Source organism: Arvicola amphibius, chromosome 1 (assembly GCF_903992535.2).
Source record: "Arvicola amphibius chromosome 1, mArvAmp1.2, whole genome shotgun sequence".
NCBI lineage: Eukaryota > Metazoa > Chordata > Mammalia > Rodentia > Cricetidae > Arvicola > Arvicola amphibius.
In genome coordinates, this window is record NC_052047.1 from 178,721,958 (window position 1) to 178,748,216 (window position 26,259).

At 41.6% G+C, this 26,259-nt stretch overlaps 1 protein-coding gene across 4 annotated transcripts in view; it reads left to right on the top strand.

The window, feature by feature from the left end:
- Lgi1 (leucine rich glioma inactivated 1) overlaps positions 1–25,400 on the top strand; it is a 39,272-nt gene extending 13,872 nt beyond the window's left edge. For 2 of the 4 annotated variants that reach the window (XM_038309698.1, XM_038309701.1), the window contains 6 exons: positions 5,787–5,858; positions 5,962–6,033; positions 16,188–16,259; positions 18,870–19,039; positions 19,323–19,487; positions 24,565–25,400. In XM_038309698.1, the coding sequence (XP_038165626.1) occupies positions 5,787–5,858; positions 5,962–6,033; positions 16,188–16,259; positions 18,870–19,039; positions 19,323–19,487; positions 24,565–25,400 (1,387 nt within the window). The remainder of the gene's footprint in view (positions 1–5,786; positions 5,859–5,961; positions 6,034–16,187; positions 16,260–18,869; positions 19,040–19,322; positions 19,488–24,564) is intronic. The other 2 variants (XM_038309709.1, XM_038309706.1) reach the window with 2 other exon arrangements.
- The last annotated feature ends 859 nt before the right edge of the window (positions 25,401–26,259 follow it).

Here is a 26,259-nt window from a genome sequence, read left to right on the forward strand (position 1 = left end):
GGAAATCTACTCTTAGTCCATCTAGGGAAATAGAGACAGGAAAAGTGTTTGTATCCAAAGGGAGTGTGTAGTTAAAAACTGAAATTTTCATTACACAATTACATTATAGCATGCCACAGTATGAAACCCAGTCATCCATTAAACTATATTAAGTTGGGGTGCTGTGCACACCTGTAATCCTAGCACTTGGGAGGCTCTCTTTCCCTTCCCTCCAGCCCCCCAACCCCCACCCCAGTTTACCTAGGAGATCTTGTCTACTTCCCCCTCCTAGGGAAATCCATGTAGCCCTTCTTTGGGCCCTCCTTGTTATCTAGCCTCTTTGAGGCTGTGGATTGTGGGCTGGTTATCCTCTGCTTTACTTCTAATACCCACCTATGGCTGAGTACATATCATACCATGTTTGTCTATCTGGGTCTTGGTTACCTTACTCAGAATCATTTTTTTTTTTTCTAGTTCCATCCACTTGCCTGCAAATTTCATGAGGTCATTGTTTTTATAGCTGGGTAGTATTCCATTGTGTAAACATGCCACATTTTCTCTATCCATTCTTCAGTTGAGGGGCATTGTTTCCAGCATTATGACAAATAATGCTGCTATGAACATAGTGGAGCAAGTGTCCTTGTGGTATGAGTGTGCATCCTTTGGGTATATGCCTAAACTTTTATAGCTAGGTCTTGAGGTAGATTGATTCCCAATTTTCTAAGAAACTACCATATCAATTTCCAAAGTGGCTGTACAAGTTTGCACTCCCAGCAGCAGTGCCGAAGTGTTCCCCCTTCTCCACATCCTCTCCAACATAAGCTGTCACCAGTGTTTTTGATCTTAGCCATCCTGTCAGGTGTAATATGATATCTCAGAGTCTTTTTGATTTGCATTTCCTTGATGACTAAAGATGGTAAGCAATTATTGTCTTTTGGTTATTTGATATTCTTCTGTTGAGAATTCTCTGTTTGGATTTGTACTCTATTTTTAAATTGGATTATTTGGTATTTTGATGTTTAGATTCTTGAGTTCTTTATATATTTTGGATATCAGCCCCCTGTCAGATAGGGGATGAGTGAGGATGTTTTCCCACTCTGGGGGCTGCCATTTTGTCTTATTGACAGTGTCATTTGCTTTGCAGAAGTTTTTCAGTTTCAGGAGGTCCCATTTAACTGTTGCTCTCAGTGTCTGTGCTACTGATATCATCTTCAGGAAATAGTCTTCTGTGCCCATGCAGTCGAGGCTACGTCCCACTTTCTCATCTATCAGCTTCAGCGTAACTGGATTTATGTTGAGGTCTTTGATCCACTTCAACTTGATATTTGTGCAGGGAGATAGATATGAATCTATTTACATACATGACATCCAGGCATGCCAGCACCATGTGTTAAGGAAACTTTCTTTTTTCCGTTGTGTAATTTTGGCTTCGTTGTCAAAAATCAGGTATTCATAGGTGTGTGAATTTATGTCAGCCTCTTTGATTCAATTCCATTGATCCATGTGTCTGTTTTTATGCCAATAACAATCTGTTTTTATTACTATGGCTCTATAGTAGAGTCTGAAGTAAAAGATGGTGATTCCTTAGAAGTTCCTTTATTGTACAGGATTGTTTCAGCTATCCTGGGTTTTTTGTTTTTCCATATGAAGTTGAGTATTGTTCTTTCAATCTCTGTGAAGAATTGTGTTGGGATTTTGATCGGAATTGTCTTGAGTCCGTAGATTACTTTTGGTGGGAATGCCATTTTTACTATGTTAACCCTACCTATCAATGAGCATGGAAGATCTTTCCATTTTCTGATATCTTTTCTTCAATTTCTTTCTTTAAAGACTTAAAGTTCTTGTCATACAGGTCTTTCACTTGTTTGATTAGTTACTCCAAGATATTTTATATTATTTGTGGCTATTGTAAAGGATGTTGTTTCTCTGATTTTTTTTCTCAGTCCATTCTATGCAGTCTTTCTAGGTCTTCCTCCTGGTAAGGAAACACACACCCTTGGCTTAAAAAAATTGTCCTCACTCCTCCCACAGCCTGTTTCATGACATATTAAAACATGCTTATCTCTTGAGGGGAACTAGAGCGGTCAAGGCCCACTCCATCTATCCCCTCCAAGATTAGTGGGAACGTGCCTGGTTTTCTCCTTCTGCAGAAAGAGAGAAGTGGCAGAAATTTCAGAGGTCTCATGGGACTGCAATAGAAGCAAACCACATGTGACCTCTCCAGACTGGGATATCTCCTGGCAAGTCTGTTGGCCCAGACCTCTGATCTTTGCTAGGGGTAACAAGGCCATTCAGACTTGTGTCCCCCCACAAACAACTCTAAGGCATGGCTCCTGTGGTGACAGTTGTCCCATCTGATCCATATGACTGCGGACTCACATTATGTGTATTTGGGAGACAGGGAAGCCCATAGCCCTTCCATGACCCACATCAACTGCTACAAGGATCAGAAGATTCTTGGTCCCCACAAGTACACGGGGTATCGCAACTGACCCAGAAGCTTCTCCCTATGCATCCTGGCTGCACACACCACTCAGGCAGCTTTAAAATAGCTTGGGCCACACTCCAAGTGTAGAATTTAGCCAGAATCCCTGAGAATGGGAATGAGTTGTCAGTATTTTTAAGCTCATTGGGTGATTCCAAGTGCATCCAGGATTGAAAAGCGCTGTTTGGAGGTGACACAGATCCAGGCATCTCCCCGTGCAGCCTTCAACACTCTTCCCTTTGTGAGGGCTCCATATGCGGTCAGTTCCTATGTGGTCCTTGCATACACGTCTTAATTGTCATTGATCCAAGAGCTCTCCTTTAGGCTCCTCAGCTGACTTTGTTTCAGCTTTCAGTTCCACAAACTGAAGAAGGGTATTATTGTCTTAGCCAATACTTTTCTGAGCCAGGCCATTTGGATGGTGGAATACTACCCAATCTAGGAACTGGCTAGTGAGGGAAAAACTATGTCCTTTTTACCCTAATCATCCACGGCAAAGGACAGAGGTTATGTAAAATAGAACACAACCATCCTGCTTTGCCTAGAACTGTTCTGTATGAACATGGGCTACAGCGGGCACTATTTCCTTTAACAGAGTTAGGAGAATACTTGTTTTATCTGATTTAATTCCAAATCATATTGTTGAAATAAAATATTTCTTTCTCTTTTATCTTTTTTTTTCAAGACAGGCTTTAGTTCTGGCTGTTCTGGAACTAGCTTTGTAAAACAGGCTGACCTCAAATTCACAGAGATCTGCTTGCCTCTGCCTCTCGAGTGCTGGGATCAAAGGTGTGTGCCACCACTACCTGGTGAGATAAAATGTATTTCTAAGACTCTATAAAAATGAAGGATTTGAGTTTTATTTTCCTCATAGAATGTGATCTATTCACGAGTCTTTTCATGTTTATATTGAACAATAAAATAAACCACTCAAGTAGATTTAGAATATTTTTAGAAAATTTTACAATCCCATGTTCATAGAAATCACTATTGAATTTTAGAATCAAAAAACTATGATATTCATTATTATCTCAGCCAGAGGAACTTTTTCAGCTTTTGTAAAAAAAAAAAAAAATTTAAATTGAAGATAATTATACATAAAGACATGGTCACCATCACAAGTACACTGCTTCTCAATGGCTTTTTGTTTGTTTACAAATAAACACCCTTGGGTCCAGCACCCAGGTTAAGAAATCAAATGTTATTATCACCCTAGAGACAGCCTTTGTGCTTGCTTTCAGTTAGAACACCCTCCAAGAGCAACCACGGTGTTGATGTCTACCTACATAGATTTGTTCGGCTGGCTTTTGTCCTTCTCTGTCAACCACATAGCATGTGCTTTATCGCGTTCTTACCTCTTTCCTTAGGATATTTTGCTTGTAGTTATAGTTTTAGCCAGAGGTTTTAACCTTTGAAATTTAGTTTGGCAAACATTTTTCTTTTCAAAACCAGGAAATGGGATAGAGTTGGGGGCACAAAAACAAATAAAGGCAAGTCCTGGCTCTAAGATTACATCCAATGTTGTAATCTAGCAATGTGCTGTAAAGTGAAAGCCACTTTGTTCGACAAATATTTGTCCAGTCTTCACAATGAAGCAGTTACTATCACATATCCTTGTACTAAGAATAAGTACTGCACAAGCCAACAGAAATTCTAGAAGAAATCCCATCTTTCATCTCTGTGCCACGCATGGACAATGCATAGACAAGGGATGTCCACTGGTAACCATTCCCAGTCTGTCTTGCTTCTGATTTAACGTAATGGGGTGGTACTGATGAAAGAGCTATTTCTTCCCACAACTTGGAGTGTCCCTGGTGAACCGCAGGGCGGTTTGCAAACTGTCGATTCCCAGAGGCACTTATCTGTATCTGTCGCTACTCTCTTTTACCCCCCTCATCCCTGTTGCTGCTGCCCTTAAGGACCAAAACAAAGCCTGCTCAAGCCTTGGGATGTCAGCTTACCTAGAGTGAGGCTGAGCATCGTGTGGCTTTCCAAAACCGTAAAATGAGAAGAGACAATTACCAGAGTCGTGACGGGAGTCATGAACCTCGTGCTTCGTTTCAATAAGAACAGGCTGTAGTATGTGTTTGATTAGTGGCTCTTGGCTTTGCAGAGTCCAGTGAGTGACTTGAAAAAGTCATGACGCTAGAGGGAAGAGGGATTAGTAGTGAACTCAACATCCTTCCAGGACTTGGGAAGAAGCAGAAGAGGTCATTTTGTTTTACTTGGCTGGTTCGTCCTTCACCTCCATTTTTTATATGGAAAAAAAAAATCTCGAGTCTCTAAAAATAGGGTTGACCATAAAATTCACACCTGTGTTCCCATCCTTTCAGCTTTGAAAATCATCGGTTCCTACTCAGTTCATGTCTAACCCTCCCCCGATTATTCTATCACGTAAATTACTCCTTTCAAAGTACTTCAGAAAGTAAAATCTCCCGGTTTAATCTCCCTGGTTACCGGGCTCAGGGGGAAGTCGCTTGACAAATTCCTGGCAGTTACATTTAACCTGCACTCTCAAAGTAAAAATATTACAAGATTTACTAGCAGACTTATTACATTGTTATTAAATTGTCTGGCACACAATTCAATTATTTAGCCTAAAAATGCCTGTTTTTAGGTTTTTGGTTAGAAACCTGGCACCTTCTCCAAAGAGTTCAACAGGGTGTGGCGATAGATTTGTTGATGTCCTTTTTCCTCGGTGATTTTGAAAAAATGCTGATAAATTTGCCCAAGCAAAAGTGTTTCTTTTAATTATTTAGTAATAAAACGGCCTCAGCTGTCTCCTAAGTACCGTTATTTTCCATCTTCAGCCTCTTGTGTTTTCAGAGAAAGGTTAGCTGGTGTTTGCTGTTCATGACCACTGTCCGCTCACTATACCTGCCGTGAGCTATCACAGCATAATGGGGCCACATTTCTCCCATAATTCCCAGCATTAAACTCCCACTGCTCCATTATTTTAGCCTCTCAAAGCATTCCAGAAGTTTCCAGAGCTTGTTTTCTCATGAAAATGACCCCTAGTGTCTTTGCCGTAGATTTGGCTGTACCTGCTACCTACTTGCTCGACTTGTGTCTCCAAATGCTTCCTAGGACACGTGACGCCTATGACCTAGAGAGAGGGGCTCCCCTTCAGTGAGCATTTCAGGAGGGGACAGCTAGGACTGAGAAAAGCAGCCATGGTTTTCTGTATCAACAACACTATAGAATCAGACATTTATCTGTGTCAAGCTCCAGCTGTTTCCAGCTGTTTCTCTAGGGGACGAAAGCAGTAAAGACCAACAGGCTGACAGGTTCACGGTTTTCACTGTGCACTCTCTCTGGGCAGGTTATTCACATCCAACTCCTTTGATGTAATCAGTGATGACGCTTTTATTGGTCTTCCACATCTAGAATATTTGTAAGTAAGACAACCCCCCCTCGCCCCGCCCCAACGCTGACTCGGGACAGGTACTCCTCGGCTCCTGTGGCTGTCTGACCAAAAATGTCGTCACCTCTTACAGATTCATAGAAAACAACAATATCAAGTCCATTTCAAGACATACTTTCCGGGGACTCAAGTCTTTAATTCACCTGTAAGTATAGCTGTTGCTATTATTTTTCAAGCTTTGTTTGTTGGGCTGATTTGGGTTTATTGGTGATTCTGCAGTGCTGGGATTAAGCCTGAGGACTTGTACTCGCTATGTGAGCACTCTACCACTGAGCCATAGTCCTACCTTTGTTTTTGAGCCATGAATTCAGTTTGGTTCCTAAGGTTAAGAGTGCCCATGAAAATTTAAGAACTCAAATTCTTTCTCTCCATGCACACTCGCAGTCCTCTCTGTCATCTGTCAGCAAGCACTCAGGAAATTAATTGTGATTGCTATTTTTAGCCCAGATGGAGCATAATTAGAAAATCAATCTAATGTAGGGAAATAAGATGACTTAAATAAGTTTTATTGAAGAATTATATTGGAGAATGGTAAGTTTGACTATATCATTTAATTTGATGTTTGCTGTTCTTTTTTCACCATATAAGTCCTGACTTTATATGTATTTAAACAGGATGTAACCATAGGCAGTATCTATGTAGTGCTTAGATGGTCTATTTTATTACCTGAAAAACTTCATTATTTGGTGGGTGATTAAAGATACAGCAGTCATTCTAAACAAGGGACAATTGCTGTGGGAAAACACTCTTGTACACTGTAAAGATTTATCACTCATATTAGTTTAATAAAATGTTGATTGGCCAGTAGCCAGGCAGAAAGTATAGGCAGGGCAAGCAGACTAAGAGAATTCTGGGGAGAGGAAAGGCAAAGAGTCAGTCACCAGCCAGATGCAGAGGAAGCAAGATGAGAATGCCTCACTGAGGAAAGGTACCAAGTCATGAGGCTAAATGTAGACAAGAATTATGGGCTAATTTAAGTTATGAGTTAGTTAATAATAAGCCTCAGCCAATAGTCCAAACAGTTTATAATTAATATAAGCCTCTTTGTGTTTCTTTGGGACTGAACTGCTGTGGAACTGGGTGGGAGAGAAATTTCCATCTACAGACAATTTTGTCTCCCGGGAAACATGAAGAAACATAAGATGTGCTTTCTGGTTACAACATGGGAATATAACCAGCCCGCAGTGCTGATCAAAGATGTGTACCATCACCACCCAGCTTTATTATTTATTTGGAGATAGCATCTTACTAAGTTATCCAGGCTGATCTTGAGCTTGTTCCGTAGTCTAGACAAGCTTTGAATTTATAATTTTCTTGCCTCAAATACCTGAGTATCTGGGATTACAGGCCTGCAACCCCAGGCCCAGATCAGAAACAGAATGTTGAGCAGGAGACATGATTATTGAACTGATTTCTTATGTAACTATAAAAATACCAACTCAGTCTCTGAATTGGATTGGCCACTCAATCAATCAGTGGCGATTTTTATAAACACCTAAAGTGAGACTCATCTGTGCTGATGATGTGAGAAATCTGTGTGTCATAGTCATTCTGTTGATCTTGAGCTAATCTCACAGTTGCTCAGCTCTGTTTTAAGCCCTGATGAAGCGGAGCAACACTTGCTCTTAGAACCTACTTTCTAGTGTGGCCATGTGGTCATCCTGCTATATCTACCAGGCCCCATTGTCTCTTGCTTTTAGGACTAAAACAGAGGAAGCTGAAAGTCAAAGGTATTTTATATAATCCAATCCTATTATTTCAAGGCTTGTCTATGGTCATTATAGTACAAACACCATTTGCAATGCCCTTCCAGTTGGTGGTATAATATGATATAAAGATGGTTATGGAGAAGAATTAATATTATGCAGTGTTTATCATAGAGTCTAGTTCTGCAGAATGTTTTTCAGACAAAATGCAATAAAATAAATAAACACACAAAAGGTGAAATGGCTCTTCATTACCATATGTAGTGACGGGTTGCATGCGAATAACACCCATAGACTTATACATTCCTTAGCTGGTAGAACTGTTTGGAGAGGCTTAGGAGGAGTGACTTTATTGGAGGAGGTTTATATCTGAGGGCAGGCTTAGGTCAAACAAATGGGACCCTTAGGTTTTTTTGCATCTTTACTTAATCTGTGATGCTGTTATTTTAATTTACAAAAGTGGAAACAATTGGGCCTTGCTAAATCATTGCTAGGGGGCGATTTAAGCATTACAAGGAGAAAGAGCCCTGAGGATGAGTGAGATCCATCTCACCTTGAAGGAACAGGAAGAGGAATTGGAAAACAAACATTTCAGGTTTTGTGCTCCCTTCTACTTATGCTCCTTTTGAAGGTGTACTTCCTGCTTCCCTTTAGGGATGGAGCAGGCAGTCTTTGAAACCCAATGTCTCTGCCTGCTCAGTACATCTAGTTCATTTCCCACTATATTTACTGCTTATGAATAAGGTTTTAGGCTTCAAAGAGCACTTTCTCCACCTTGCGACCAGTTCTTTCCAGTTGAAAGGCAAGCATTCCAGCAGCGAGGTGTTGTCAGCAAGCCCTCTGGCCTGTGTACACCAGAGGGAGAATTTATAAAGCGGTTTCACACCCTTACCTCACTGTAGTCGCCAGGTGACCTTACAGAAGGATTGGGCAGTGACATTGCCCTCCTAGAGGCATGAAAATGAATGTGTAAATTATGCCCAGAGAGGACACTACTCCCCTTCTCATCGGCCACAAAGTCGGAAGTTGCTCAGGTCTTCAGCAAACCATCCAGAGAGGGCTCTACTGTGTCAGTTAAAGCAGAACCTGAGAACCCTCATCAAAGCTGACCAGATCCTGGTACATGATTTAAGGTGTAGATCTGAGAGACAAAAGGGATCCGAGAGCCAGCAAGATGCATCAGTGGGTAAAGGTGCTTGCTGCTAAGTCTGATGACCTGAACTGGATCCTAGGATCCACATGGTGAAAGGAGAGAACCAGCTCTTTGTAAATTATCCTCCAACCTCCACACATATACCGTGGTGTGTGCATGCACACATACAAGCTCTGTACACAGACACACAAATAAATAACCGTAATAAAATCTGAAGAGAGGAGTGAAGGAGATTCTGAAGAACCCCACCTTTGCTCCCATTCTCAAACTGCAGAGTTGGAATTGAATGCACACTTTTAAACCAAATTCATTTCGTTTGGGCCTGATATTAGATCTGCTGCAAAGACTAGGTCTGCTCCTTTAGAGACGTTGCATTTTTATCACTTCTTAAAATATATTTGTTTTGCTGGGTTTACTTCCTAAAGGGCATTCACAGACAATTTGAAAGTCACTATAGATAACAAGTAAGTAACTGCCGGGCAGTGGTGGCGCACGCCTTTAATCCCAGCACTCGGGAGGCAGAGGCAGGCGGATCTCTGTGAGTTCGAGGCCAGCCTGGTCTACAAGAGCTAGTTCCAGGACAGGCTCTAAAGCCACAGAGAAACCCTGTCTCGAAAAACCAAAAAAAAAAAAAAAAAAAAAAAAAAAACAAGTAAGTAACTAAGTAAGATCCTTGCTTCGTATGCATGAGATTCCTAGTTCAAGCCCCCAGAAAACACATTAAAAACAAACAAACAAACAAATACAGAAAAACAAAGCCAGACATCGTGGCCTACTCTTGTAATTCAGCCGCTATAAAAGCTGTTAAGTACTGAGACCCTCTCTGAATTGCTTTATTCGGAGTACCCTGGTATCATGCAGGCATACTTTTACGACTCTAATTAAAGACTGGCGGACTCAGTTCAGTTTTGGGAAATCCTAGGGTAGGGTACCGGGATAAGCTTAGTTCTAGCGATGGCTTTTTTATTGTCAGAATTTTAAGGCAGCAGCATATGACATCATGTGGCAAGGGACCTGTAGTGTATGTTTCTGTGTGCCAAGACCCAGAGTTAGGGGAAAAGCACACAGACAGCACTGTGAATTTTCATGACTGGGGCCACCACCTCCACATCCTAGGGACCTGCTCTCACACACGCACTCACCTTCCCCCAGTTCCTCCGCGGTGACAACAGAGGCTCTTGAAAGTGCAGCTTTGGTTCAGAGGCTACTCGTAGCTCATCCCTCAGAACACCCGGGCTATTACCCACACCCAACACCTGCTTGGGAGACTAGCAGCTAGGGTCAGGCATTCTGGAAGGCAGGCAGCCATTTTTCCCATCACTGCGTCCACCTTGGTGCTCTGGTGGTTTGCCTGAGACAACCTTTGATTATGGCAATGGAACCCATTGGAAAATCGCCGCCATGGCAGACTAGACTGGCTCAGACGGCGCTTTTGTTTCAGTGCCACAGGGCTGTGCTGCTAAGAAAGCAACACCCACAGCCATCTGGGGTGCTCCCACCCCCCCACCCGCAACCATCCTCTCTTTGGGCGTGTGTCTCTAGGAGTCTGCAGCCCCACAGACTGACATTCTGGTTTGCTATGAACTGGAGAGAGCACGAGAACACCGCAGCATTTGCAATCCTGATTCTGACCTGCGGGTTAGCTCTTCCCTGGGCACTGGCGCTCTCCAGGCTCCCTTCTAAGCACTTTGTAGCTATCCACACATGAGTCTCCAAACAAGTTTGGGAGCTATGAGTCCCTGAGTACCTTGCTGTCGCTGTCAGTACAGATAAACTCATTTTTTGTTGGTTTGTTTTTATTTTGTTTTGTTTTTCAAGATAGGGTTTCTCTGTAGCTTTGGAGCCTGTCCTGGAACTAGCTCTTGTAGACCAGGCTAGCCTTGAACTCACAGAGATCTGTCTGCCTCTGCCTCCTGAATGCTGGGATTAAAGGCATGTGCCACCACCACCCAGATAAGATAAACTCGTTTTATAACAATTACAATTTTCTCTGTGAGCTCAGTTAACTGAGATTTAATAGCCTTCATCATTTGACATTGGTGATTCCTTTCCTCTTGATTAGGCATACCCGAGAAGTGCTAATTGTCACTTAGTACCCACTGTAGAGTTGCTCACTGTCCCTTCCACTGGAGCAAGATCCTCTGTGATCAGTCAGGTACCAAGTCAATTCTGTCTTTCTGACTTTCTTTCTTTCTTTCTTTCTTTCTTTCTTTCTTTCTTTCTTTCTTTCTTCCTTCCTTCCTTCCTTCCTTCCTTTCTTTTTTTCTTTCTTTCTTTCTCTCTTTCTTCCTTTCTTTCGCGTTTTTCAAGGCAAGGGCATATGTGCCCCAGCTGGGTTCAGATTCACTATGCAGCCAAGGATGATTTTAAGTTCTGATCTTGCTTCTTCTACCTCCCAAGTGCCGAGACTACAGGTGTGTCACCCTGTCTGGTTAATGCAGTGCTGGGGCTTGAACCCAGGACTTCGTGCATGCTAGTCAACTGTGCATTCTAGCAATTGAGCTACATACTAGGCAAGCACTCTGTTTTCTGTGAACTGACTCTCACCATCAGTTGACAGATAACCAACACCATCATATGCATGTGAGTAATCTGGAAACAAGAAAGCTAACAACCAGCAGTTTAATCCCCGAAGTCCTATGTTAATGGTATTAAAAAGGCGGGAAATTAACCTGGTTTTGGTGTTTAGTGTGGTATCTCAGGGAAACAATTTAGTTTAAATAATGTCTTTGGGCTGAAGCTCACATGACTGATTCCTGGAGAAGAGTCACCTGCTTTTGTCTGTGTATAGATAAGAGATCTTCCTCTACCTACTTCAGACTCTCTGCCTTCCTCCCTCCCTGCTTGCCTCTCTCCCTCCCTCCCCTTCTCCTTCCTTTCCTCCCTCTCTCTCTTCCTCCCACCTTGCCACTTTCCCTTCTTCCCTTTCTCCCTCTCTCCCTTTCTTGCTTTCTCCCTCCATCCTTGCCTCTTTCCCTCTCTCTCTCCTTCTCAGTCTCCCTTCCTCCCTCACTCTCCCTGCCCCTGTTCCCTCTCCCTGCCCCTCCCTCCATCCCTCCCTGCCTTTTCACATTCTTTATTCATTTGGAGGTATATACTGAGGACACTAACACATTCTTCAAGCTCTCAAAGCAGAACCATCCTTGGAGTAGTGAACCATGAGGAAATGCCTTCTCGTATCCTGCTGCCCTGTCTTCACCCCTCTGTTAGCCCCAGCTGATAGTCGTGTCTCTCTACTTCCTAGAAAAGCCCCTTGCCAGAGGCAATGGCTCTTAACCATGTGGCTTTAAAGTCCTGCTTCCAGAATAATCTGATTATCAAAGAAGAAGCCATAGCCTCTCATAGGGAAAAATATGAAGATGTGATTTAAGAGTAAGATTAGAACTTGGAAAACTTTCTTACCTAAGAGAACTGACTTCATAGAAAACTGCCAGAACTCGAGCCTGCCTCCCATTCCTAGCTTACACGGGTTCCCACTCCACTCTGGAGCTGGTTTGTGGAACCTGATGGTGAGTCTGACAGAGGCTGGCTCGGGTCAAGGCCAGGCCCTGCTTTTCCGCAGCTCATCCCCAGACCACTTTCTCTTTTACACTTTCAAGTTTTCTTCCTCTTGTTTCTAAGAAGAGTTCTCGGGTTGATATAAAACTTGGCTCTGATTTAACCCTTACACTTACCGGAGTAGCCCAGTGAAGAGACCTTTGAAGAGAAGGGAGGTCTAGACCCCAGTTCATAGTTCCATTCCTACAAGCCATTGCTCTAAAAGACAGCAGATACTAGAAATCTTGGAGCACAGGACCAGTGATGTGGCTCCCAGAATCCCTTGTTCCAGGTGGCTGAGTTAGTGATGGGAAGAAAGCTTCACCGTGATGATTATTTTTTGCCTTTATTCTCTTAAAAAACAGCTTTTGTAGTTTCAAAAATTTCTTAATGTGGTAAATAATTAGTATATAGATTTATATATTGGTATATGTGTCAATAAGGCAAAAGATAGAATTTTAGGACTACTAAGCCACAGGGTTTTCTTCCTAAGAAAGAGAGAAAAGACGGTTTCACCCTCCTAAGTTGAGATGGCTCAACAGTTAAGAGCATTTGTTGCTCTTCTGGAAAACAGGAATACAGTTCCCACCACTCTTGGGGTAACTAGCTTACAACCATCAGTAACTCTAGGTCCAAGGGTATCTGACACACTCTTCTGACCTCAGAGGGCATACACACAGACACACAGACACACACACACACACGCACACACACACAAACATAGGCATACGCACAGGCACACACACATAAAAGCATACAGAGACACACACAGATGCACACGCATAGGCACACACATATATACACACACAGGCACACATACACAGAGACACACACACAGGCATGCATGCAAACAGGAACACACACAAATAAATAATACATCTCTTAAAGTGTGTAGCTATTAAGCATCATTCGTTTTTATGGCAAGAAGGAAAAGTTCATTTTGGGATCTTGACGCACATAAGCCTTCAAAATTCACCTGCAGGCACAGCAGTTTTCCCAAAATCCATTGCAGTGGAGTAGGTGTAAAGCCATTGGTAGCTGTGTTTGTTAATTGTCACAGCGAATGGAACCTGCATTCTCTTTTCTTAGTTTCTCCAGATGGGATAACAGACACCCAGAGAGGGTAGGCTGGCAGGGGCGTACTCTGAGAAGGTCAGACTGGTCCTGAACTAAGGGATACAGGGAGCTGAAGCTTCTACTAAGGAGAATAATATGAAGCTGTTTCTCTGTGAAGCTGGCGGGCGGGCGGCGCAGGAGGCTGAGGAAAAGTAATGCAGATTGGAGAACTTGATGCTGCGGAACCTGAAGGATGCTATAACCCCAACCACGCTGGCGGAAGCCTAATCTTAAAGGCAGCAGGGCCGTCTCAGGCTCTGCATCTGTCCCCGCTGCCTGATGGGGCCCAGAGCTCATTCTCTTCTCTGATCGTTCAGCTTTCACCCTCCGTATCTGCCTCCAGGTTTTTATTGTTAAGACTAATTAGATTCATGCTTCTCACCACCAAAAGCAACTTGGAGAGGAGAGAGTTTATTTGGCTTACATATCCCAGTCACAGTCCAGAACTTGAAGGCAAGAAGCAGAAACTTGAAGGAGAAGCTAGCCATGCTGTGTATTGACTTACGCCTCCATGGCTTTCTCAGCCTGCTTTTGTACATACCCCAGGACCACCTGCCCAGAGATAGCACTGTTCACAGTGGGCCGGACACTTCCATAGCAAGCATCCATCAAGAAAATGTCCCACAGGCCTGCCTATAGACCAATCTGATGCAGGCATTTTCTCAATGAGGTTCCCTCCTCTCTGATGACTCTAGCTTGTGTCAAGTTGACAAAACCTAGGCAGCATAGGAAGGGACCAGAGTCTCAGTGATCTTTCAAGGACACATCCCAAGTCATCCCCCACTTCTTAAAATTTCTACCATTTCCCAGTAAGGGAACAGAGGCTAAGGACCAAGCCTCTAACACATGGGCCTGGAGCAGATATTCTACACCAGTGTAGCACGATTCTTTTTTTTGTTTGTTTGTTTTGTTTTGTTTTGTTTTTGATTTTCCCGAGACCAGGTTTCTCTGTAGCTTTGAAGCCTGTCCTGGAACTATTATGCCCAATTCTGCGAAGTCCCCTCAAGGCCAACAAGGAAACCGAGTCACATATATAAAAGCAAAGAGCCTTTATTTTAATCAAATTTGCAAACTCGGTCTCTCAGCATGTCCAATGTATTGAAATAACCGGAGGGCTCCGAGCTCAATTAGAATTGGGTTTTTATAGTAGTAAAGGTGGGGATGAGGGGTCTCTGAGGTTCAGGACCTCTCATTGGCTGACATTTGTCTAGGGTGTCCTGGTGAGTGTGTGCTGGCAGGTGTTTCTATCTACAGCACATGGAATGCCAGGCGTTTCCTTTGAATGATCTGCTCTTGGGTTGGGGGTTGGGTTATCTCAGTTTATGGTTCTTCCTGCTACCAGGTATTGCTTCAGGGTAAACTACTGAGACTTGGGCTTCTCATTAAATTTATCAAGGGCTGAGTTCTACTCTGGCAGGTGATAATGGTTGGAAGTATGGTGACCTATCCATACTTAGTTTATCATCTCTGGTCCCCACAAGAGCTAGCTCTTGTGGACCAGGTTGGCCCTGAACTCACAGAGATTCACCTGCCTTTGCCTCCCGAGTGCTGGGATTAAAGGCGTGTATCACCACCACCTGGCTGCACGATTGTTAAAGATGCAGAACCCATAATCCAGTACTAGTTTCTACCCAGTTCAGGCTGACTGCAAAACCATGCCCTTTATTACCAAACCCATTGTCACGGGGACTTGAACTTTCTGACTCTTTTCCCATTCTTGCATCCCCATGGTTCACTGAAAAAAATGTTTTGGCATCTAGTAGTAATTTCTAAAACCAACAAAACAGCATAATCAATTTTAAAGTAAGTTCTAAAACTCATGAATGTCTAAACATGGAAGAGCTCATATTTAAGTAGAGGAGGTAAAAGACAGGGAACGTTGAAGAATGTTTTAAAAGGACATTGAGAGAATTTTCAAAGACCTTTGAGACCAACACAAGGCTCTTCTGCTCTAGCTTTAAATGTTATTGTGGAAAATATATAAAATGCACTGGCAAAACCTAGAAAGGGTCAGTACCTGGTACCCTTCCCAGTGCTCAGCCATGTCCAGTTTTCTGTAGTGTGTATACATTTCTCTTACCTTGTTACCATCAAAACTATTTCCTGTGTGTTAACTATTATCACACTCATCCTGGTCATTTGTGAAACAGTAACTAGGAGAAGAGAGAAAATAATTCTGTGACAACAGGGTAAGGATCAGAAGGCAGGAATAATTAAAGAGGATGGATGTGGGGGCATTAGTGAGAAAGCTTTTGCCAAGATGGAAAGACTGAAATGAAAACGTGAAAGCCAGAAACAAGGGGATGCCCTTCAGAAAGAAGAAAGGACATGAAGACAAAGGAACTGGAAAGTCTAGCTGCTCTCTGAAGCATGAGGAGGTGCCCAGAAGAAGTCAAAGTCCCAGCCAAAAGAGGGAGGGCATTTGGGGGTGAACATTAGTGTGGTCCATCAGTCATCACTTGGGAAGCATCCTCTAGGCTGGACCTGTGAGAGTGTGAGCCTCGGCTTATAAATTCAAAGAGGGATGCCCAAGCATCCTTCTGCTGATGGTTTAATGTTGCTTTTGCCTCAAGTCAGTACCAAGTGTTTGGTCAATGCTAAGTGGATGTTGACCCAAAGAGGTCAGAAATTGAAAATTCAACAAAAGAAATTGGAGCAGTATCTTGGGAAAAGAAAAGTACTACGTATAATTTAAGAGACTGAAGATGATTATTAAAAGGAAACTTTATTATTAATGGCATTTATTAACATGTTCACTACATTGTTGTCTCACTTTTGTCTTTCCAGGAGTCTCGCAAACAACAATCTCCAGACACTCCCAAAAGATATTTTCAAAGGCCTGGATTCTTTAACAAATGTGTAAGAGGACCTAAGAAATCACTGGTTAACTGCTTTAAAATGATTAGTGAGACCTGATATTGATGATTAATATTTTTAATTGGCTTTAAAATTAGAATGCTTTAATTGACTTCACTCGTGAATCTACGTAGATTAAATGCTAGAATTCTTTATGATTTAGCATGGGAAATCCTAAATGCTCAAGTACTCAGGCATTACTTTGAAAAAGCGTGTGCAGGTCAGTTAAGAGTGATTCTAAGGTCACTGGGGGAACCAGGAAAGTAGAAACCTCCACAAAAATGTCAAGATCTCTTTTTTTCTCATGAGGTCCAGGAAGTGGGGCTACAAAGAAAAAAACATAAAGGAGTCTGGGAAACTGACAGAATAAGATGAAAGGTTACACCCATGGGTTGGTCAGGCAACAGAAAAGGAGCAGGAAGTGGGGGAAGGGAGGAGAGTTTGCCTTTTCACTCATTAGCCTGAACAACAACTCTAGGCTTAATCCCCAGGAATTTGGCTTAAGCCCCAGGAAGGGAACGAACTTAATTATTTTTGACCCCTTTTCAAACAAAAGAGCTTTCAAACTTTGACTTTTAAGCTTCAGAGTGAAAGATCTTGCAAGGAATTTGTATATTCTTTGTGGTAAGCAAAGCAAGTTCCATATACCCAATCCTCCCCCAAAGCAATTTAGTCTCCTTAAATATCTTCCAGAACATTAGCAGGGCATTTACATTGCCCTAAAGCAGAATATAGGAACAAATGAAAAGATGTATGAGAACATTTTTATACTTAGTTATTGAATATATAGAAAGAAAATTAAATAAATATGAATGTATTATGAAAGTTAAATAAATTTTTAAGATTTTGATGGAACCAATAGAGAAAGAGGATATATATCTATGCTGATATCTCAAAACAGCTTTCTCTAATAACAACAACAACCAAAAAATCAGAGTTAAGAATTTCCTCCTAAGCCCAGAATTTAACTTCAAATCAAGAAGCTAATGAAATCCTCTTTGTTCTTTGCAGTTGTCCCAGTGCCTACTTTCCTCTAACATGCCTACTTTCCCAGTTCCTGGAAACTGATTTCTTTCCAAGCGAGTGCCAGAATCAAGAACCTGCCTTGAGAGCCCGACACATTTCTTATCTGCTCTGGCTCACAATAGCCCAGAAGGGCTGGCACTCTGGGATGAGGTCACTTCTAGGAATGTTTTGAAAGTTAGATGATGCCCATCACTTACTTAGTTCATGGCGGGCCCTATATCTCATGCTGTGCCAATGTGACACTTACAATTTGGCTCAGTCTCCCAGGGAATCCCAGAATGAGCTTAACCCAAATCAAGGATTATTTTAGAAGTACAAGGATTCATGATAGCTTCTCTTTTAGTGGAGTTCTTGCTGATTTTTTAAATGAGCATATTCTTTAAGACATGTTTAAACACACATGTATTTAAAATTATTTATATGCTTCATGAAGAATGGACATCACCTATCTTTTGAGTTCTGTGTGACCAGAAAAGAAATGGAAGATCTGCACAGAGGCAGAGTAAATAAACAGAGAGCTTCGTGAGTCAAGGCCATGCGTGGAAACTTAAACTCTGTCACATAGTTTATTATAGGCTTGGACTGTTGTAGGTATTATGTCTGCATTAACTCTACTACGGCAAAGTCGTTTCTCATTAAAGTGGAATTTGTACACCCCAGAATAGGGTCAAGATTAACTATGTCTATGAAGAAGAAAAGCCAGTGGCTCACTGGATTTAATTCAATACCATACAGCAATCTCTACGCTTTATCCTTAAGACCCAATAACGTAGCTGCTGGATGCTCATAGCCATGGAGTTCCCAGAGTGTGCTGCTAGGACAAATGAGGCTCCAAGTTTTAAGTTTGACTTTTACTTATCTATTTATTAATTTTTGTCCTAGGGATTGAGCCATGACCTTTTAATAGGCTAAGCATGCACAATTACACTTAGGAGCCTTAATTTTTTTAAGATTTGAATTGACTTTTTTTCTCATCTTAGTATATTAGAAAATAATCACATTTGGGACAACTTAGATACATGAATCTATTTTTGAACTATACGCTTTATGAACTCTAAATACAGATCACGTATTTCTAATGAAAGTTCTGATGAAAATTTAGCCTCCAAATTGAGATATAAGTATAAACTATACAGAGAACTTCAAAGATAATACTAAAAAAAGAGAAAATAGAGTATTAATCTATTCACTATCTCTATAGTGTTTATATTGATTACACAGCCAGATGATGAAATTTTGAATGTATTGGAGTAAATAAAACATTACAATTAATTATACCTGTTTCTTTTTACATTTCTTTAGGGTCCTTATAGAAAAATGCAACTTACACATATGACTCATACATTATTTCCCTTGAGTCCACTCTTTTAGTGTAAGGCACCATTGCTTCCAAACATGGATAGGTTATGAGGCTCTAGGCTGGCCTTTAAGGGTGCTCTGTGATCTCTCTGAGCCCAAGCTGGATGGACAGTCACGCAAGTTCAACACAGATGATAGAGCATGTACAGGCTAATGCTGAAGTTGAAATCATGCATGGGTCGTGACAGGATCCACGTACTGCAAATGCAGCCGAGGTTTCTCTTTCAGGGACCTGAGAGGGAACTCATTTAATTGTGACTGTAAACTGAAGTGGCTGGTCGAATGGCTCGGCCACACCAATGCGACCGTGGAAGACATCTTCTGCGAAGGCCCCCCAGAATATAAGAAACGCAAAATCAATAGCCTCTCCCCCAAGGATTTTGACTGTATCATTACAGGTAATGTATTGAAACCCATTTTACAGTAGAAGATTGTTTAAAGGGCTACATTCTTTTGCAAGTATAAAAATTGATTTTTTTAAAAAAAAATAAGAACCATCTGAGAAATTTAATGTGTGAAACATTATGAGCCTTTAAAACTTTACATGCTTTTAAACAGCAGAATTGCCATTTTACCATTTCTCTGAAATAAATGTATTTCTTGTGAGTATTTGGGATCTAGCCAAGGAGCGAGGCACTAGTATTAGCTCACATTTGTTCATCCTCCTTTCCTATTTTGCAGAATTTGCAAAATCCCAAGATCTACCTTATCAGTCACTGTCCATAGACACCTTTTCCTACATGAATGATGAGTATGTGGTCATTGCTCAGCCTTTTACTGGAAAATGCATTTTCCTGGAATGGGACCATGTGGAGAAGACCTTCCGGAATTATGACAACATTACAGGTATGAGGAGCCTAACAATATTGAGTACAGCATTAAACTGCCTTGACCAAGGCAACAGAAACAGAGGAGTTTATGAAGAAATGCCTTGACTAGTCTTAGTGGCGTTAACCCCAACTTTTTTCTGACTTGAGGTTGCTTGCTAAACTGTAGCTAATCCTTCATTCCTTTACTTGTAAATAAGAACATTATCTACATCAAGGGTTGTTAGTACTGAAATGTGATCAGGTGTTTAAGAAACTTAGTACAGTACTGAGCATACTAAATATACTCCAAAGGGGGATTCTTCTTCTTCAGAATAAAAGCTCTGAATCACAGCGATGCATTCTAATCTGGGTTCTGCTACCATTTAGCGAGACAAGGCCACCACCTTCACTGCATTCTCATAGTTCCTGACTTTAAAATAAGAGGATAAACTAAACTGGGCCTGGTGGTGCTCATCCCAGAGCTTGGAAGCTGAGGCAGGGGGACCAGGAGACTGAGCCCAGCTACATAGGAAGATCCTGTCCCAAAACATACAAACAAACAAAATGCCACAAACCAAAGTGGTACACAGCTGGGGAGAAGGCTTTCTGTGTGCTGCACTGACTGACTGCACAGGCATGGAGAGCTGGGTTTGGGTCCGTAGTACCCTGGTAGAAAGCCTGGCATAGTGGCAAGTATCTGTCTGTAACTTCAGCACTTGAGAGCTCAGACAGGTAGAGCTAGGGGCTCACTAGCTAACCAGTCTGACCAAATCAGTGAGCTTCAGGTTCAGTGAGAGACCCCGTCTAAATCAGTGGAGAAGCAGTTGAGAAAGACACCAAACATTGGCCTCTGACCTCCACACATGTACACATGGGTGAGTGCACTCCCAATACATATATATATATATATATATATATATATATATATATATACAACACACACACAAACACACACACACGGAGGGGGGAGAACTCTTTTAAAAAGAAAGAGAAGTGGAAATAAACAGTTTCCTGTTTCTAGCTCTAAGAAAGAGTTTGTATGGACACAATTGTGATCGGCACAAACACATAAAGGAATATACACAGCTTAAAAATATGGTCATCATAACTAAATCTGCTTAAATTCAAAGTAAGTAAATTAAATAAGAAGGCTATTTTAGATCAACTCTCAAACTCTGCTGCACATTTTAAATAAAATGTTAATGCATTTCTTGAAATGAAAAGGGTTTTTTTGGTCGAATAAATCTATAAGCCATATCTGTCTCTTGGAGGCTCATAATAAATATATTAGAAATTATGAGAAATCTTGCAGTGTGGAAACCTATTGTCAATGTTTTTCTTAATTTGTTTATAGAATCTATTTTTTCCTCCACAAAAATGCTACTTGAGAGCTCTCTTAGGTTTTGTTCCCATTTCAACAGTTTTCAAAATTGTAAAATACCAATCAAAACAGTTCTGAAAGCTGTTATTTTCTGACATCTTGAACCCTGCTCCTAAGAACATCCCAACCTCCTCATAAAAAAAAAAAAAATCACCATTGGCTAGGCAGGATGGCACACTCTTGCCATCATTAGCTGGGCAGGGTCTCATACCTTTGTAGTCCTAGTACTTGGGAGGCTGAAGCAAGGGGATTATGAATTTAAGGTCAGTTTGGGGTACATAGTGAAACTCTGTCTCCAGCAAATGAGGGCAGAAGGCTTACCGCTAGACAAGGTGGAAAGGGTCATAATTGTTAATTAGGTTTTCTCAGTGGCCATCAAGTCAAATGTCCAAATAAGTCGTCCTTGCTTGATACTGAGTTCCCCTGGGTGAAACTATCTATCCAACCTAAGCTTCTTCTAGAACCCCTTTTCTCTTCATGAAAGGTCACACTTCTCTTTCTTTCTGGGTTTGCCACTGTGGAGCAGCTGAACTCTGTGATATTGAGCCTGAGATTTTTCTGATGTGTGCACATTCCATCAGCCACTATTTTTTAGGACCTTGCTGTGTCATCGAGGCTGGTCTTGAACCCACAATCTCCTGCCTCAGTCCAAGTGTTAGGATTACATGTGTCATTGTGCTCAGCTTGTCTGGTTGACACTGTAAACTAGAACTCGAAAGGAATGAATGACCTTTTTGTAACCTTCCAAAGGTTTTGTTTTCGATGACAGTTTAGTTTGGTCCTGCTACTATAATGAAACACCTTAGGTTGGGTAATTTATAAACAACAGAAATGTATTTCTTAGAGATTTTGGAGTTGGAAAGTCCAGCAGATTCAATGTCTTGTAAGAACTTGCCTTTTATTTCAAAGACACCCCCTTTTCTATGGATGCACAGAGCAAAAGGAAGGACAGAAAGGTTAAAATGATTCTCTCAAGCCCCTTTATGTGGGCTCTATTGCTGTGAATTCATCACCTCCTAGAGGTCTCAGTTCTTCAGACTGTTGCCCAGAGAGTTACATTTCAACACGGATTTGGGGATTTGCACATATTCAAACCATACAGATCATAAATAACACATCATATGATTGCTAGTCTCTCCAACATAGACAGACATGGCCGCCTGTCATAATACCTGGAATATTATTTCTGGCAGAATACATGTATATCCATAGACTCCCTCTCAATGCAAGCTCATCAAACAGTCACAGTGGCTCCATCAGTCTGTATGGACACCAAAGATGAAATCTGAAGGCCATCCCTCACACACTCTAACCATCATTGTGCAGGAGAGGTTAAGTCATCCTCTATAGGTTACAGATCAGGTTAGCTATGAAAGAAGTCTCCAGTAAGGGCAGGGGAGATAGTTTAGTTGATAACAGGTTTGTTATGGGAGTATGAGAATCTGAGTCTGATCCCCAGAACCCATAAAAAAAACAAAAAACAAACAAACAAAACAAAAACAAAACAAACAAATCCTAGGCATGGTGGCATGTACCTCTAATCCCAACCTTGAGGAGGCTGAGGCAGAAGGATCCCTGTGGCTATGGGCCAGTCAACTTATCCTAATTAGGGAGCTCCAGGTCCCGGTGAGAGACCCTGCTTCCAAAACCAAGATGACAACACTTGAGGAATGACATCTGAGCTTGACTTCTGACTTCCACATGCACGCACGCACACACACACACACACACACACACACACACACACACACGAGCACGTCAAATTTATTTTTAATTATTAGAAGGACTTCTTCCCTCAGTACCCTAGAGCTATAGTCAGAAAAGTCTGGGGTAGATTTGCTCTGTAGGTCTTTGGAGTTCCAAGTGCTGAACTCCTTCTATGAGTTAAGACTGTTTTTCTAAATGTCGCTAACAGACACCAACATAGGCCACTGACAGACCTATTTTCATCTGAGGTTTTCCCTAAATAACTTTAAGGAGCATCTGCCCATGGCAGTTCCTGCTCCTCTTTCACCTTTCACAAAGGTTCCTCTGCCTTTTTATTTTCTCCTAGAGTCAGTGTCTTAAAGTTCCAGGTCGGCCTGGTCTACACAGCAAAGACTTCCCGACCAACCAGGGCTATATAATGAGAACTTGTCTAAATAAATAAATAATCCAAAGACTCAGATGAGCCCATATTTGAATCCCAGCTCTGTCTTTTGGTATCAGATAGTCTCTCTGAGTCTAGAAGAGTTTGCTTATCTAAAAAAAGAAAGATGAGCAGGCATGGTGGTAAACACCTTTAGTCTCAATATTTAGGAGGTAGAAGTAGGAGACACATGAATTTGGGTTTGAGGCCTAGGAGACGCATGAATTTGGGTTTGAGGCCATCCTGGACATGATATAGCAAAACTCTGTCTCAAAAAAACAGATACAGGAGTTCTTGTGTATTTCCTCTTCCCAGAGGAATCTATATATGTTTTTCTTAGGGTTCACCTTGTTACTTAGCTTCTCTAATGCCTATTGGCTCTTTATCCTTTGCTTTACAGCTAGTATCCACTTATGAGTGAGTACATACCATGTTCATCTTTCTGGGTCTGGGTTACCTCACATTTTCTAGTTCTATTCATTTGCATAAAAATTTCAAGATGTCATTGTTTTTTTTACCACTGAATAGTACTCCATTGTGTAAATGTACCACATTGTATTTATTCATTCTTTGATTGAGGGGCATAAAGGTTGTTTCCAGCTTCTGGCTATTACAAATAATGCTATTATGAACATAATTGAACAAATGTCCTATATGCTCAGGAGCGGTATTGCTGGGTCCTGAGGTAGGCTGATTCCCAATTTTCTGAGAAACTGTCATACTGATTTCCAGAGTGGGTGTACAAGTTGGCATTCCCAACCAGCAATGAAGGAGTCTTCCTTTTCTCCACATCCTCTCCAGCATATACTATCTTTGTTTTTTTTTTTTGTTTGTTTTGTTTTTTTTATCTTAACCATTCAGGTTGGTGTAAGATGGCTATCTCAGAGTCGTTTTGATTTTCATTTCCCTGATGGCTAAGGATTTGTACTTCTTGTACTGGCTTTTTGGAACTCATTCTCTTTGGATGCATACCTTACTCAGTCTAAATATAGTAGGGAGGACCTTGGTCCGTTCTCAAAGCAATGTGCCTTACCCTCTCTGAGAAGGGTGGGTGGTGGGGTAGGGGAGAAGATGGAGGGGATGAAAGGAGGAGAGGGAGTGGGAACTGGGATTAATATGTAAAATGAAAAAAGACAGTTTGTTTTCTTTTTTAAAAAAAATAAAATAAAAAAGACACAGAAAAACAAAGATAAGAAAGGGGAGATAACATTTATCTCAAGGTTGTTGGGATAATTTAATGATCTGACAAAGTTCAGAAATAGTTTTAATTACAATTAGGGAAATTAAATTCAGGTATGTCAGGGAGAACAGTACTAGCTGCAGGAAGTGAGAGGGAAGTGTTCAGGTCATATCTCTGTGCCCTAAAATCTAGAGCAGGTTGGATGTGATGTGGCAGATTCATTGTTTATTACAAGGCCCATGGGTGTAAAGGCTCAGAACCCGAAGACATTGCTGTTTGGCCCTGGAGGTTGGTCCTCTCTGACAAACCAAGGGGGGGTCTCTCCTCTTAGGCTGATTTTTGTGGAGGATGTCTAGCTCCAGTGTGTGTTTACATGTTCCAAAGAGGATGGCCGTACAACTAACATCTCACTTGTCTTTCCTCAGGCACGTCCACTGTGGTGTGCAAGCCTATAGTCATTGACACTCAGCTCTATGTCATTGTGGCCCAGCTGTTTGGCGGCTCTCATATCTATAAGCGAGATGGTTTTGCAAACAAATTCATAAAAATCCAGGATATCGAAGTCCTCAAAATCCGAAAACCCAATGACATCGAAACATTCCAGATCGAAAACAACTGGTACTTTGTGGTTGCTGACAGTTCCAAAGCTGGGTTTACCACCATTTACAAGTGGAACGGAAACGGATTCTACTCCCACCAGTCCTTACACGCCTGGTACAGGGATACCGATGTGGAATACCTAGAAATAGTCAGACCACCCCTGACCCTCCGAACACCTCACCTAATTCTGTCCAGTAGTTCCCAGCGCCCTGTCATTTACCAATGGAGCAAAGCAACACAGCTATTCACTAACCAAACTGACATCCCCAACATGGAGGACGTGTACGCGGTGAAGCACTTTTCTGTAAAAGGTGACGTGTACATCTGCTTGACCAGATTCATCGGCGACTCCAAAGTCATGAAGTGGGGTGGCTCCTCTTTCCAGGACATTCAGAGGATGCCGTCGCGGGGCTCCATGGTGTTCCAGCCCCTGCAGATAAATAATTACCAATACGCCATCCTCGGAAGCGATTACTCCTTTACGCAAGTGTATAACTGGGACGCGGAGAAAGCCAGATTTGTGAAGTTTCAGGAATTAAACGTTCAAGCCCCCAGATCGTTCACACACGTGTCCATCAATAAGCGCAATTTCCTTTTTGCTTCCAGTTTTAAGGGGAACACACAGATTTACAAACATGTCATAGTTGACTTAAGCGCATGAGACACCAAACTCCATGGCTGCCATCGGAAACTTTCTAACGTATGTGACCTGGATGAACTCAGTGCATGATGACTCTTCTTACCACGCTAGCAGATGAATGCCTTTCAACATTGAGACTGCTAAAGCCAACACTACCAGTATCACCGTCCTTAAATGTCCAATCCAGTGGTGTGGGAAGTTACCTTTTCTAAGACAAAGTTTCCTTATGTAACTGTTCTTTGCAGTGAAGAAGTGTAAATAAGTGTTTAATGGTATCTGTTACTCCAAAAAAAGAAATATTCATATGTACTTTTCCATTTATTTATTCACGTGTTCAGAAACAACTGCCAAATAAAATGTTTACATTTTCTTTCATATCCCAAAGGTAATTATTTACAAGAGCTGTTTGATTCTTGTTGATTGTATGTTGAGGAAATAGTTTTATATAATAGGATTATATTTGGATCAAGGATTTATGGTATGAATATTGAGTAAACTTAAAAAAAATGAACATGATTTCCCATAATTTATAAACATGTTTATCCGGGTTCTATTAGTGGGTTTTAAACACTCAGAAGTCACGATTTTTAGGGACACTTTGAGATGAGAGGGTTAACACATTTAAGTGGGAGGAAGGGAGTTTACCTTTATGTTCAGACTTATCTGTAACGCAGAGGAGGGCCATCCTGCGCCATCTGATGGCCCTGGCTGAAAGTACCACTCAGCCGTTTTATAGAAGCTTAAGATTTAGGATTGAATAGCCCCTGATCCAGGACTTTCTAGATATCTAACTCTAGCGTCGCCTGACAGCTGCTAGGTTGTAGCTTTCCGTACAGGACTTGCCTCCCATGTGCTGGCTCTGGAGGCCTCGTCCCCTCTA